The 15,873-nt window shown below is 44.9% G+C and overlaps 1 protein-coding gene across 1 annotated transcript; it reads left to right on the top strand.

Annotated features, from left to right (window-relative positions):
• The first annotated feature begins 12,675 nt into the window (after positions 1-12,675).
• LOC109643135 (E3 ubiquitin-protein ligase TRIM35-like) lies at positions 12,676-15,527 on the top strand. The gene is made up of 7 exons (XM_020108156.2): positions 12,676-12,787; positions 12,981-13,417; positions 13,562-13,657; positions 13,743-13,973; positions 14,068-14,090; positions 14,174-14,292; positions 14,574-15,527. The coding sequence occupies exons 2-7, from the start codon at positions 12,989-12,991 to the stop codon at positions 15,116-15,118; spliced, it is 1,443 nt and encodes a 480-aa protein (XP_019963715.2). The 5' UTR covers positions 12,676-12,787; positions 12,981-12,988; the 3' UTR covers positions 15,119-15,527.
• Positions 15,528-15,873: the final 346 nt, after the last annotated feature.

The following is a 15,873-nucleotide window of genomic DNA, read 5'->3' as shown; positions in this document are numbered from 1 at the left end:
TCAAGAATTAAGGACGACTGAGGCCATTTTTCAGAGAGAGCTGATCAATACAAACAATAACACGCACACACACACACACACACACACTCATATAACACACACACCTCAGTACAGTTGACTCCCATCACAAATCAAATCCTTATGAAAGCACAATCTTTATCTCCTGACGAAGTTTATGGCTTCCATCTATTGCGTATGAGGTAATGAACAGTATCCCATTATGCCCCTTTCATTTCACAAGAAGCTCAGTTTCATTAATAAAGCATAAGCTCTTCGTTGAATATTAATATTTATGTGCCTGCGCCCCAGCTAATAAAAGTAAAGAGATTTTTACTTTCCAAAGAGCGTCCCCGGCGTTTCCCTCGTGGAATCCGATCGGCTTGTTTTCTCTCTCTCTGTTGTCGCTGAATGGCTAGCGAGTCCAGACGAGACTTTTTCCGCCACATGTTCACTGTGGGCGAAGCGACGGCTTCCGAGGCTGCAGCTGCATTTGCTATTCAGGCCTTAATGCAGTATTTAATCTCCATTTAAAATCCATTTGATGCTAATTAGTCATCATACACTTTAAGCGTCAGCAGCGCAGTCGTGAAAACCTATTGATTACCAAGATAATCAGACTGACAATGAATGGATGCTGATTTATTAGTCGGATACTTTTTTTTTTTTGTATGATAATGCTGCTCCCTCATGTTGGAATCCCGCGGGATCTGAGAACACGTCAAGTTTTGAGTTACTCTCGAGTGTCAGGACTGTACCAGTCAAACAAATGGAAATCTGATTCAGAGCCGGGTTCATTTCTCTGTGTACTGTGCCTCAACTTTCTCACTTGAATTTCAATGTGACACCGAGCAGATAAATCAAACATGTCCTCTCCCGTTCTCATCTATAACCATGTCAGTGAGGAGCCCCCCTGTCCTGGAAGCATTGTTTCCACGCCACAGAGTTTAATTTATTACTGACAATTAATCTGAAGGAGCAAAAACACTCCGGCGTGGCCAGCGGTGTGTGGCGGCATTTGGCGAAAACAGCTCAAACCCTGATTCATCTCCCCACCGACAGTCTGGCCCCATCGCCCTGAGTTTATCTGCCTCCATATGCTTCCCCCCCAAAAAAACTCATTAATCCCTAATGCCTTAATTCTGTGTTCCCAGTATGGCCTGCGTGTGCGCTCATTAATGGATTTTCAATCTTATGCTATAGAGAGGCTTAGACTGAAAAGAGAAAAATGTCTGTGATCCTTCTTGTCGTTATTTGAAGTTGAGCGCTGTTGATAATCAAGTCTGCGATCGGGTAGGAGGGATGATGACAGAAAATGAAAATGCATAAAAGCTTCAAGCGAGTCATAGTTCAAACAAAAATTAAGAGCTTGTGAAAGACGCTGAAAGACGAGGCGAGCCGAGTGTGTCGAGGGCGAGGGGAGTCTTCACCGCAGCGCTGCATCGCTTCAGTCACGATGAAAAACATCCGCAGCTGATGGGAAAAACAAACTTCTGTCAAATGTGAGCGATGACGTTTCATTGATGAGCTCAAAAAAAGGAGGATTTTCAAAAAAGAAACAACATTTTGCTCAGTGGGGTTTTTTGGGATTAAAGATTCTCCTCAGGTGAAATAAACCAAACTCTTTCCCAAACAGAAAAACACACTCCTCCTGATTTCCGGGGTCTCAAAGACAAGTCAACAATTCAAACTTTCAGGTGTCAAAACAAACCAAAGCCTCAAGAAAGTAAAAAAAAAAAACAGTATAAGCGTGTGCACCTGAATGCATCTTTCACGCCTGGCTCACAGAAGCTTTTAGTCCAATTAGTGAGGAAATTGCCGTTGAGGCGAAATGAGGGCTGGAGTGAGACGGGTGAAGGAAAACTCAAATGATGCATCATCTGCTTGTACAGTTCTGTGCTCGAGCTCCGAGCGTCTCACCTTTAACAATAGGATTAGAGCCGAGATGAGTAGCAAAGGAAAAAAGGGGGGAAAGAAAGGAAGGAAACAAACTGCCTGAGATCAGTGAGTGCAATCATCGATGGCCCCCGAACCCCTGAGGGACTCGTGCTCCTCTTTCTGTTTGATTTGCTCTGTCTGTTGATGCTGTTGTGACCACGTCTGATCAGAGAATCTCCTGCTATGTCGCTCGTGTGTGAAGAGGCAGACCGCGGAAAAAGCCTGAACCGAATTGTGCAGAGATTTCAGTTCATTTCTGAAAAAAGAGGTTTGTGATAGAAAAGAGTCGGGCATGTGATTCCTCCCCTCCGAACGCTTCACAAAGACGACCTACCCGTGGTACTTAAGTGAATTTAGATAGAAGTCAATATCCTCATAATAAAACAGCTCAGTCTCACTGCAGCTGATCACCAGTTGTCAGTGTCTGGAAGGGCCTTCAGTCCCAATCGATAGGAAAATAAATTACCCACTGGCAACAACACCAGAGGGCTGAGGAGAGAGGTGGATCCTCGGCTGCAGTTCGACCTCAGTCAGGCCCGTTCACTCCGTCCCAAAAAACTAAAATAATGGACTGAGAGGTTGAGGGAAGTTTTCCCTTCAGTTTTTGAAACAATCTCCGTCCACACAACTTTTATTTTACGAAATATCTTCGTCTGGACGAGAACGCAAAAACACCAACCACCAAATATAATGAAACCTATATAATCGCCACTGGCTCAAATAGGGTGTTAGTAGTAATGAGACAACATCTGAGCAGTAGGGACAATATGCAAGAAGCAGTGGATTTGCCTCGATTTCGAACTCTCCCTCTCGTCTTCGAGGGATTTAACACCACGGCCAAAAGTTTGTGTGATTGGCACCGGGCCCTCGGCCTCATTTCTCCAGTTGCAGACTCCTCTCTGAGTCGGCCAGGCGTGTAAACACACATCAGCTTAGCGGGGCGATGGTCCTGCCCTTTGCAGGTGCTCACTGTCAATCCAGGAGGTGGTAAAGTAAATAAAAGTCCATCTGACAACACAGCGCAGACCATCTGCGGCCGGAGCTCGGCTACGGGGTTTATGTTCGGCCTTGGTTACACCACAGTGCTCGTCATGTGGACGGCGTTATTGAAAGCAGCAGGGGTTTGAAGCGAGCCATCAGTCTTGTAATTAAACTTGGGGGGTTTGCTTCAGTCTACCTGCAGTATTTGATTTGCAGAGTTTGCAAAAAAAAAAAAAAGGGAAATCAATGTACTCTGTTTGGACCAGGAAAAGTGATCAATCCTGATTAAACGTGACTCACTTGTTTGTAAATGAGAAGCACATTTATCAAGTAATAAAACACGATCGTGACGCAGACACAAACACGGACGTCCAGCTCAAATTACAGACGAGGCAAAACAAGCTACGTTTAAATGGGCTCCTGTTGATTACCATCTATTCCTAATGAAACCACAGCTTTAATGGAAATGTGCTTCAACGGTGAACAATTTGTTGTGGATGGAAATGGACGTTCCTGTGGAGATAAAGGGTTCAATGCCTGCTGAAGACTTTTCACCTGTCAACAAGGTGCAGCATTCTCATTAGCTACTATTAAATGTGATGCGTTAAGGTCTCCGTTAAACTAACCGGTTGAGTGGGTTTGGAAGTTTAACTACAAGGCAACAACTTTTAATTTCCCCGAAAACTTTTTTTCAAGTGAGTAACTTTTCCATCATGGTTTTGAATCTTCCCCGTTTTCCTTTTTGAGGGTCTCACATTCTTTACATGCAGTCTATGGTCTCGCTAACACGGAAGCAACATGCAAATTCCAATTTCCAGCCGAACCTGGATTTGAACCTTCTTACTGCGACCACCGTCCACGTACAATTTTGCATTTCACAAGTTCTATTTTTTGTCTGGCGCCGTGTTTTGAACCACACAAACAAAGAGCAGCTGCAGTGTTTTATCTGGGCCGATTTCAGCCGAGCAGATGCACCGAGGCATCGACCGCATTGATGTCTGCATTAGTGTCTCCTGTCATATTGAAGGGAATGTGACTGCTCTCTGATTTCCACTTAATGAGGTTGAGAGCAGCCCCGGTCCAGGGAGGTGAGGCCAGACCGTGTTGACCTTTAGCGCCCTCGTAACCATCGGGAGCCGGACAGATGCAAATAACTGACACGAGCACTGACTGGATCACTCACAGAGGAGAGGCTTGAATCAGGGAGTCTGACAGAGATATTGGTGAAATCATCTCAGACTTACTCTTGAGCTATCCAGCTATTTATCTAAACAAAAAATCTGAATCTTTGACGCGCATCTAATAAGGAAAGGAAATGACATTAAGAGCGTTTTCACACCTGAAAGTCTGAATAAAGGTCAACGTGTCTCTCTCTGCTCTATGTGAACTGTCAAGTCACTGGTGGAAACATCTGAGCTGAAGCAGGTTATCGACGAGGAAACACGTCAGGAAGTAAAACAATCCGAAACGTAAAACAACAACATGAAAGGACAATAAACCAAATGTTTTAAATCACTAAAGCTCTTAGGTTTTTTAGTCTTGGACATTTTTGTGGATTTGAGATTTTGTGTTTACAAATGAAAAGTCACAAAACACAGAAGGTTCAGAAACACAAGTTCACACTTGTTCAGAGACTTAGATTTTGGTTTTGTCTTGTAATCCCTTTGGTCATTGTCTTTCTTGGATTGAAAGCTTTTGTTCCTCTCGTGTGTTTCTTACTTTACCTCCCTCCTGTGATTGTCATCACCTGCTCCAACATGTCAGACACACCTGAATTCAATCACCGTCTAAAAAGTCTGTGTGCTCCTCGTTCTCCTCTGGCAGTCGGTCTGCTGACGTCCCCTGACTTTCTTGTTCACCAGTTTTCCTGGTAGTTTCTTTTATTCTGTAGTTTTCTGACATTTTGTTTGCTTGTTTTCCTTCTAAATTAATTCTAAAGTCCATTCGTCAAGTATTAAAACTCCTGATGCTGCAAACTGCTGGTCCATCATTTAAATGATTAAATGTCAGTCGCACCTGATCCTTTTTTTTATCGTAACAATATTGAAGAGACGTCAATTTACAACATTTACAACGACTGAAATCATCAGCCTCAGCCTTTGGATTAGCTTTCACTCTACCTCAAGTTCTTCACTCGTTCTGTATATAAACGGCCCGTTTGTGAAATTCACCGTTCGAAGGCCACAAACTGCTTCATGATCAATATCACAACTCGTGAGAAACCACGTGGTGATACGGTCACAAATGCTGCCAAACGCTCAATAAGGCTCGACCTTCACGGAGGGCATGGCTGGGTCAGGGAGGGAACGCCAGCAAAACAATTATCGCAGCTTGTTTCCCCTCCTGCCCGCCCGCCATACATCATTGTTTTATCAAAATCGAAAAAGGCCTGACTGAATACAGCGACCAAGAGCTCCTCTGTCTGCCAATCGATGGCTGATTACGGCTCCGGCTGTGGATTAAACACCTCATCGAAAGCCAAGTGCAGCATGAGTCAATACAGATGGTCGCCATATTACAGGCCACATTAGCCATCGTATTAATGCGGCGGAGGCTTAAGGCTGAGCTATTGTCTCTCGTTCATATGAGCCTATTAAAAAGATGCTGCTGTTCAGAGGAATGAGAAAATCACGAGCGCTGAGCTTTTTGATGAACGGAGCTCGGCGCCTCCTCCGACTGGATGTGACATTCATTATATGTAGGGCATCGAAAAGTTATTAATATTTGAAGTGGGGGATAAAAAACGGACCACAACAAAGACTTGCATTGTTCCGCCTCGCCCACGCTAAACCTGTGATTTCTCAAGTTGAGAACTCCCAGCTCCAGGATGGTCTCATTATGCAATTGCTATCATCAAATGCTCTCAGTCGGGGCTTCACTTGAAGAGTTTGCTGTGTCTCCTCTTCTTGAAAGGAGCCGCAGCGATAAAAAGGAGGTCTCTTATCGGCTCCTTCCGCAATCCGCAGTTTTCTAGACCGACTTTTTTTTCTCTTCCCACTTTCATAAGCACATTAAAACATGTCAAGACATAAAAATCATTAGCCCTTGTACTCTGACATTTAAATGCAGCCAACTCTCTGAGTCATCTGGGGACGCAATCCTCCTCCTGGAGAAATGTCAGACTAATAAGGTACAAACAGCCGCCGTAATCCAATTCAGTGTACATCTTTTAGCGTAAGATGCAATCAATTTATTCAGCGCGCTGGTATCCCGGCAACATGTCTGTGTTTTCTCCGTCCGAGCCTCTAAATCTTCTCTGCTAACCCCGTGCGTGGGGGAGGAGGAGGGGGGCGGGGGAGACAGGCTGGTTACCAGGAGGAATGTGTGCTGGTCTCTGTTGTTGTCGTCCATGTTGAAAGGAGACGCACATGCATGGAACTCAGTCAATTTAAGAGGCCGTGACCTGAGGATGTGTCGGTGTGGGGCTCGTCTGACATCCACAACAACAACTGAACCCAGGCCAGAGTGAGAGACTGTTTCTGAGCATCTTTTCTGTGTTTGTTGGTTTCTTTGGAACTGGGAAACCGATCCAGACTAAATATATTTAGTAGATTACACATTTATCCAGGTTTTTCTCTCAGTCCAGGTTAAAGCTTGTCAAAATGATTCCAGATCAAGATCCTCTGAACAAGACTCCTCTGGTGCTTTCTATCACATCACGCGTATAAGGACGTCTCTATTTTTTGTTATGTACTATGATTCTTCATCTTTAAAAAAGCAGTTTGACATTACGTTACTTCTGAAAACATACCATGCAGCACCATGTGTACGCTGTCGGCCTCCTATCAGCTCCGCCTGCTCATTCTCGCCTTCATCCAATCACAACCTGACACACTCACCTTGAGCCAATCACAATGTCAAACTCGTAAATATTTTCTATTTCCGGTGACTCAACTGCATGACCCACCTCCCCCCCTGCACCACGAGGTCCTCTCCCATCAAACCCTCCAACCAGACGCCCTCCACGACACGTCCCATCTTCGTCCCTCCTGGACTTCTCCTTTACTGTGATCTGGGTCTCAGCGCCACATTCTCGTCCTCTGTTCTCAATAAATTGTATTTTTTATTCTAATGCGCTCACTCCCTCATTTGTTTTTCTGAGTTACTCCTGATTAAAATGCATTGAACCATAATAATACACTTTCATACATGTGCTGCATCTATGCATGTGCATATTAGCACCTACAGCAAATACATCCAATAAAAGATGTGCGAACAGCCAAATTAAAGATGTGCAAACAAGATTCTCCATCGAGTTAAACCTCATTTCTGAGACAATATATGGTCCTGACGCTGTCAGCAATAACCCTCCACTGTATTTACATTCAGTTAGAGCCTCTCTGTACAGTAGCTTTTATTACACATGTTTATTAGCCCTTTAAATCTCTTTCTACTGTGACAACTCATTCTTTTACTACAAAGAACCATCCCAGCATGAGGTCGGTTTATGTCGTCCTCTTCTAAACGCACCACAGGGGGTGAGACGGCTACAAAAGTGTAAATAACAAGAATTTAAAAGTGCATTTTTAAGAAAATCATTTCAACATGCAGGAAGAAAAGAGAAGCTCTCACAGCGACTGAGGACAAAGGGCTGCTGGGACAAAGTGGAGCAGAGCATGGTGGGATACGACGACAGACAAGATGTGGGTGGTGGTGTTGCTGTTCGCAGCTGTGGCCTCGATGGCACTGCTGAGTTTCTGAATCAGTGTGTGTCTGACTGTGTGTGTGTACATCCTGTACTAAGACTTCCCAGATTACAGGATCACTGCTGTCGTTGACTGTTCGATACCTTTTTTAAATCACCTGACAGCTGCAATCCCATTTGTGGCGATGGGGACAAATGCTCCTCGCGGCTGAGATAAAAACATTAATATCCTATCACGAAATTGTCAGAGGCTGAAGTCGTCCTGACGTTTGCCCCCTCCGGGATTCTTAAATCATCGCTCAGGTCACAAAAAAATCCAAATATCTGAACCATCGTGAATGTATTTGATTTATCTGCCAAGACAAACAGCCTCAAAAAAGGAAAAACCTTCATGTATCTTTAATGTGGCGTCTCTTCTCTGCTATTGTTTTGTCCAGGTCACGGCTATCAGGTCGTTTATCAAGCGAATTATGTGCATCACACACTCTGCGGTGATTTTATCACCCCCGGTAGCAACACATAGTGATAAACACACACAAATGCACACACGTAGAGGACTTGTAGGGGTCATTGGGGGATTCTGCCGAATCCATCCAGCAGTGCATGTCTTACATTTGCCCCAACAAAGACCCTCAGAGGGCGGGGTATCCGTCTCCCAGATCTACTTTTAATGTGCAATATGACGTGATAGAGGCCCTCTGGGGGTCTTAGTGGCAGGGCGAGCACATCCATCTGAGCCCTAAAGAGACCCCGGCCTCCCTCTGGTTGATGAAATGAAGGGGAGCCCGGGGCTTGTTCCTGCAGAACAAATCCACCCGTACGATGGAGTTTGATGCAGCAGATAAGATCCGCAGGTGATGATCACATTTATGTCAAACGTGCCGCAGGCTCCGAGCGCGATAGCGTCGCCCTCCCTCTCTGTAAGATCCCCGGCTGCAGCCCCGCCGCCTGTCATGTCACGCCACAGCTGATGTGACACATCGATGGTGACAGGCTGCTGCGGCCTCAACCCGGACCAAATGACCCACATAGCCATGGTCAATGCACGGCCCCCCCAGGCGCTCCATCACTTTCATGAGTTTGATCTAATTGAGATTCTTTTTCTTTTTTTTTTCCACCAACAACAGCAGTTGGTATCCCGCTTCTCCAATTTCAAAGATGACATGAAAGTGAAAGTGACTCAAGTCCTGCGGAAAAAAAGATTGGGAGCCTTTTCCCTGACACCACACAGACGCCATTTCCTGACTCTCTATACCTTCTTTTTTTTTAAGGCAAAAAATAACCTAATAAAGATTTGGGTCATCCCGGACGGCAGATTCATCCGGCTAAAACAAAATTGTCATCACTCTGCTTTTGCTGAGGCAGAGTTTAAAGGGAGGGGAGGAAGTCAGGAGGGGAAATGGGTTCGCAAAGAGATACAGAGAGAGCAGCTGTGTTGGTGTATTACGCTCCTGTCAGCCTCGGCTTATTGAATTGATGTCACTCCTTTTAAACTCCAGTGGTTTGGATCGCTGTGTGCAGGTGTGCATGTGACAGCGTGTGTGTGTGTGTGTGTGTGTGTGTGTGTGTGTGTGTGTGTGTGTGTGTGTGTGTGTGTGTGTGTGTGTGTGTGTATGAGGGAAACACTGATAACTGTGGGTTTCCTGTGAAGCTGCACAACCTGGCGACCTTCCAGAGACTCCAGGAGGTTTCTGAGCCCGAGGCTTTCTCCAGCAGCTCCTCCAATAAGAAATTCACCTCCAATCCTGAGCATGCTTTTTGTGTTTATGGAAAAAAATGCCGAGGTGTTAATGTGTAGGTTCTGCTCACGTCGGTGTGTGTGTGTGTGTGTGAGCAACATGCAAGTGTGTGTTTTCAGTCAAAGCCTCCTACACACACACTGCAAAAGGAAAGCAGGGGGAAGAGCTCGGCCTTGCAGTTTCAGATTGTCGTCAAAAAGTTTCTCAGCCATTATCAAAGGAGAGAAATCAATATGTGACCAGAAATAAAGGTACCATGGCTTTAGAGTGCCTCGCAGAACGTAATCAAATTGTGCATTTAATCCAATTTATATGGAGCCCTCAATTCATGTGTGAAAGAGGAGACGAAATGAAAAGAAACCTCCAATGGAATAGAGGTGCAGCATTTCCCTCTTTGATGCTGACGGCGACGGAGCGGGCTGCTCATGAGTCACCGTGTGAAGAGCATGGAAATGATTTGTTGACGCGTCACAAGTATTTTAATCTGAAAAGATCAAATATTGATACGGCAGAAAATCGCTTCTGGTGCCCTCTCCCCCTCTCTCGCCTCTGTGGCAGCAATTACAATTACCAAAGTTGGAGATTAATCTGATAATGTCCTCTGTGCACTGCACACTGACTCAGCTGCTGCCCACTGACTGTAATCGTTTTACTGCAGGGACTTCAACACGCGCTGGAATGTTATTATCCTGCAAATATCCTTCAAATTTTGAGAGATTCAAGTGAGGTAAGAGTCAAAAAGCACAGTGGCACACTCGAGTAGCAGAGAAGGATCTTAAAAATGTATATTTCTGTAGTTTATGAACACACGGTATGAACAAGTGGAGTATTTTATCAGCTATAGAACTAAATATTTCCCTCAGGAGGAGGTGGAGACCCAAGACGGAGCTAAAACAAGCGTGAATGTTGAGTGAATATCAATTCAAAAGGACAGAAACATGACTTTTTTTGTGGCCATTGAATCTAATAGAAATGCCACAATGAATAATTCGTATTACCCCTAATTTTTAAAAGTTGAATAAGAAGGAACGGGTACTTCAATGTTTAAATATTCTAATATTCTAATAGTTTTGCAGCAAAAAAAAGTAAACAATTGTGTCAACACGGAGCCAGTCATGAAGTGGAGGAGACGAAGACACCGTCAATCCATGCGATAAAACCTGTTTCTCTCTTTTCATTCATCCTCCCTTGTTTCTTCATTTCATGGCCTCTCTGTAAATCCACCGGCTTGAACTCACTTTTTATCGTCCAGCTTAACCACACAACACAGCAGCGTAATAGACTATCGACTTTTGGTCCCATACTTGCAAATAGGCTTGTACAAGGCTGAAATAAATATGAAAGTGTGATGCGTCACTCATGATGTTTGGTAATGCACACACACACACACACACCCCCCCCCCCCCAGCTGCAGTCATCAATAACAAAAAAGAGGGAGGGGGATGGTGCATAGATGTTTTTTGCAGTTGGGCTCCGTCAAAGCTTGGTGAGTGGTCCTGATGCTGTCTGTAAAGTATCATGTGGTTAGACAGGTCTGACTGAGGTTGTCTCTGCACCGTGTTCGCCCGCCTGTCCTCATTAGATGCTGAAAGATTGACACAACACTCTCTCCCCCCCCGCACCCCTTCTCTCCTCCTCCCACCCCCCTCCAGCCCTGATGAAGCCCTGAGAACACCAGCAATAATGAATCACTATTAGCCCGGGCCACAGTGGCTGACAACCAATTTGCAGGGCAGCGGGGGAGGCTGAGGCCGACCGTGACATCCAGGTAGATGTGCACGTTTAACTGCTCCATCCTCAGGTCACAGGTATTTTTTTTCTATCATGGTTAAAAAAGACAAATCTTATCTTATCTCCTGGTATTTGTCTGTTTCGCATCAAGTCAATTTGATGCAAAGCTGAGTCGTCTGCATGAACGCTCAGGAACCGAGGCCCACTTTTCTCAACGCGGGTAAATCCTGACATCTAGTGGCACCAATAAATACAACAGCAGGGGGAACATGTCACCAACTCTGTGTGAAGGTGGTGACACATTTTATTGCTCAGTGTCGTGGGATCAGACAAACTTGCATTAATCAGAAATGATGACTCCAGTATTTTTTACAAACCTTCTTGTATCGTTGTCTTTTGACACTGAAGCAATATTATTAAAAAAAAGAGGCACAGAGATTTTAAAAGGTAAAATAAGTCACAATAAACGTTTAAAAATAAGTTACAATGGGTAAATTCATAAAACAGATAAATGTAAAATAAAATGATGGCGTGTCCTTGGATTTTATAAATAAGTTTGGTTTAAAGCACTTGAGAATAAATAGGTTTGTGGATTTAAACACTGTAATAGATGGAACATCGAAGACCATCCACATGCAATGTCATATTTAATTACAAAAACATCTCTCCAGAATTCCCCAAAGCACAGAAACCACGTTCCGACCATAAATAAAACAACTTTGCTGCAAGTGAAAACTTAAACAGCTTTGTAAAGAACTTTTTATATATAATTTATGAACTAAATATCAACATAGGAAATGATTTATTGCTCAGATGAAGCAGAGCTCAGCACGCCTTTAAAAAAAAAAAACAACATTCTGAGTCGTTCCTGTGGAGGAAAAAAAAAACACACAACCTGAAACATCTGCTGGAAACTCAACTCCTCCGTGATAGATGACAAACAGACCATCTGTGCTGCCACTCTCATGACAAGACAGCGAGGAGGCTCCAAAGAAATCTCACTTAAAATCAACTCAAGGGGAAAAAACTGGCGTCGTGCTGGAGCTCCTCTTGAAGGTGACGGGACGGTAAAGGTCACTTCGTCACATCACCGGGCAAAGCTACAGGTTTTTCATGTCAGTCAGTTAAATCTTCCTCTGCAGCTCCGACTGCCAGGTTCTAACCAACCGAACCAAAGATGGACGACATGACGGCTCCTAAAAGTGAAGCCCAAAGCGTCTGGATCTATTAAGAACGAGGCGACACGTCATGATTGACAGCTCAGACTTGTATCGGTGGCACGTTGCTTCATGTATTTTCTCTTTGGCTGTTTCACATGTTTAGTGCAGTGTTACTGTTTTGTTCTTAAAGTTGAATCTTGAAGTTTTTCTCGACTTCTCTGGTTTGTAAATCTTAAAAACTGAAGCAGAATCTTGTGACACTTGATGAACAGAGTCACGAGCACGTCAGGCGACATTAGTTTCTCTATTTTCAAACAGTGTGGAGCCCGCAGAGGTGGATGTCCACCACAGTTCACGAGCAAATAACACAACACTGTAAAAACCAAAAACCTAAAAGTGAACATCAGTTTGAATTTGCTCTGCGTTGACGCTTCAAACATGTGAAAACCTCCATGGATTTATTCTGAGTCTGAGTCTGAGAGGTTGAGGGGGGAGTTAAGGGTTAAAGCATCGAGTCTCCTCCTCCTTTAAGTGACTCAACACAACAGGAAGTAGGAAGTGCTCACAGATCCGGACCTGCTGTCACAGGCTGTCAGGTATGTTTACATCCAGCTCCTCTTATGTGAAACTGACAAATACTCAGTTGATCCATGAAAGGTTAGAAACACTGCGTTAGAAACACTGGGTTGTGAGCAGCAGTTTAAAGTGAAAGTGCTTGTGGGTATAAATAAAAACTCTCCCTGTGTTTGATCATGTGTCTCTGTGTTTGCTCTGCTTTCGGTTTCCCAGGCGTCAGAATGGCCGGCCGGCTCTCTCTCCAGGAGGTGGACCTCACCTGTCCCATCTGCTACAGTATCTTCAAGGACCCCGTGGTCCTCAAGTGCAGCCACAGCTTCTGTGCCTCCTGCCTGCAGCATTACTGGAGCCGGCGGGGGCGAGCCCGCGACTGCCCCCTGTGCAGGGCCGAGAGCGTGGACGACCCCGTGCCCAGCCTCACCCTGAAGAACCTGTGCGAGTCGTGCGTCCCCGAGGAGGACGAGGGACCCGAGGAGAGGAAAGCCGAAGAGCTGCCCTGCGAGCCGGGGGAGATGTGCCCCCTCCACGGGGAGAGGCTGAAGCTTTTCTGCCTGTTGGACAAGGAGCCCATCTGCGTGGTCTGTCACACCTCCAGGAAACACAAGCAGCACGACTGCTGCCCCGTCAGCGAAGCCGTGGCAGACGTGAAGGTGAATTCTTCAGGATGAGGCGGAATATTGATGTGCTCCTTCTCCAGGCTGTTTATCTAAGCTCCCTGTGAGCTGCCGTGTTTGAGGATGTTACAATTATGAGGTTATGTTAATACGTTTCTCAAATTAATTCTCTCCGCTCAGGAGAAGATGAAGACGGTCGTCGGCTTGTTGCAGGAAAAGAAAGACGCGTTTGACAAAATGAAGAAAAACTACGAGGAGACTGTGGTTTACATTCAGGTGAGGGTTTCTGGCGTGAACGTCTTTTTACCACGTTGATCGTTTCCAAGCCTTCCTCTCTCTCATACGCTGCTTTTCATTCCAGGTCCAGGCCCGTTACGTGGAGAGACGAACCCGAGAGGAGTTTCAAAAACTTCACAGCTTCCTTCAGGCGGAGGAGGAGGCCAGGATGGACGAGCTGAGGAGGGAGGAGGAGGAGAAAAAGCGAGAGATGATGCAGAGAATTGAAGAGATTGAGAGAAATATAACGTCCGTGTCGGCATCGATCAGAGAGTTGGAGGAGGAGATGGCTTTAGAGGACATCTTTGTCCTTCATGTACGTTTGTAAACGTCTTAAAAAATCAGCTTGAGTTCTTTCAGTTTCTCTCTTCAGTTTTTTAAGCGAATTGCAATGTCTTGTTTTGTTTCAGAAATGCAAGGGGGCGCTGCCGAGGTAGAAAATCTTTTATGTTTGAAACTTTTCTTTTCTTTTTTTATATTTTGAGACACAAAGTCCATTTACCTTGTTTCCCACAGCACCGACAGTCCAGCTGAAGCTCCAGTCATGGCTCCAGCGGCGCTCATCGATGTGGCCAAATATGTGGGATCTCTGACGTTCCACGTTTGGGAGAAGATGCATAAAATCATCAAATACAGTGAGAACACGCTCGAGGTTTATTCTTTAAAGTCGACACATGAAGCTCTTTTACTTTGTCTTTCCTCTCGTGTGTTTTTTTCTATATGTCAAAGTTAAGTTGAGTTAAAAAGTCCAGACAAAAAACTGTAAAGTTCCTGAAACACTAGTCCGTCGATACTTCTGGGTAATTGTGACGTCATGCACCACACTTGCATACTGTGTGCAGCGTCTCCCATTATCTTGTGCAGAGAGTGTTTTGAATCAACATCTAACAGCGGCTGTCGATCTTGTTCCCTTCAGCCCCGGTCACTCTGGACCCGAACACCGCCGCCCCTTGGCTCACCTTGTCGGACGACCTCACCAGCGTCTGCGACAGCGACGAGATGCAGCAGCTGCCCGACAACCCGGAGAGGTTTCACCCCGACACGGCCGTGCTGGGCCACGAGGGCTTCACCTCTGGGAAGCACTCCTGGGACGTGAACGTGGGCGACAACACGGCGTGGGTCGTCGGCGTGGCCAAAGAGTCGGTGCTGAGGAAAGAGAAGGTGTCGTCGGTGCTGATGAACGGCTACCTGTGCGTGTACTTCTACCACAAAATGTACTTCGCAGGCACCTCTCCTCTGTCCCGCCTCACCCTGAAGAAGAACCCACAGAGGGTCAGGGTGCTGCTGGACTGCGACAAGGGCCGGGTGTCGTTCTACAACCCGCAGGACAACACGCACATCTACACCTTCAAGCACGCCATCGCAGAGAGAGTCTTCCCGTACTTCTGGGTGGGCTGCCAGCAGTGTCCTCTGACGGTGGAGCCGAAGGAAGTTTCCGTGAAGGTTGTTGAGTATTGTTGAGAGAACACAACTTTTACTTTTTCCAAAAAAGGGTGAGGAACATCTTTGAACATCACATGGAGCGAGGAGGCTGCTCAGAATGTGAAATCAAAGAGCATCAGATCTTTTCTTTTGTGTTTCTCTACAATACCCACACAATGAATGCCTTATCTGCTCACTGATGATTTCACTTGAACTTGATCCCTGCACTCTGAAGGTCCCTCTGTCTCTCCTGTCCGTGGTTCTTTACATTTTAATACTCTGTGAGCTTGAAAACAGCATTAAAGAGAATTATAATTTTATGAATTTAAGTTTGCATAATGATTCCGCACTTGCACGTCAAACTCTTGAGGTCGCTAAGCTTTATGTGCAATGACTAATGATGATGTTTGTGGAAACTAATGAATAATAAATCATTTACAAATATAAAGACTTTGCTTGTTTTTGTGTGTCTATGAGTTCCTTTGGTGGTGTGGGTGCACAGAAACCCCGGGCAGATGAATTCATGTCATTATTATTATTTCAACTTATTATAATTTTTTAAATTATGGGTTATTTTATGTTCCATTGTGTTTAAATAATGGGTTTGTTGCAGTAGGACGGGGCTGCGTTGTACTGTTCATATCTTATCCATATATATATATATATAATATGAAAATTAGCATATACAGCTAACTTGGTCTCTTTTATAATATTAAACAATGTTCCCAAATATTATTATTGTTGTCACTAATCATCATCATTAACAACAAGTTAAGATAATATTTTTAAATATG

Source organism: Paralichthys olivaceus, chromosome 23, assembly GCF_024713975.1.
Source record: "Paralichthys olivaceus isolate ysfri-2021 chromosome 23, ASM2471397v2, whole genome shotgun sequence".
NCBI classification, from domain to species: domain Eukaryota; kingdom Metazoa; phylum Chordata; class Actinopteri; order Pleuronectiformes; family Paralichthyidae; genus Paralichthys; species Paralichthys olivaceus.
Note: the sequence above shows the minus strand (reverse complement) of the source record. Positions and strands in the feature narration are given on the sequence as shown.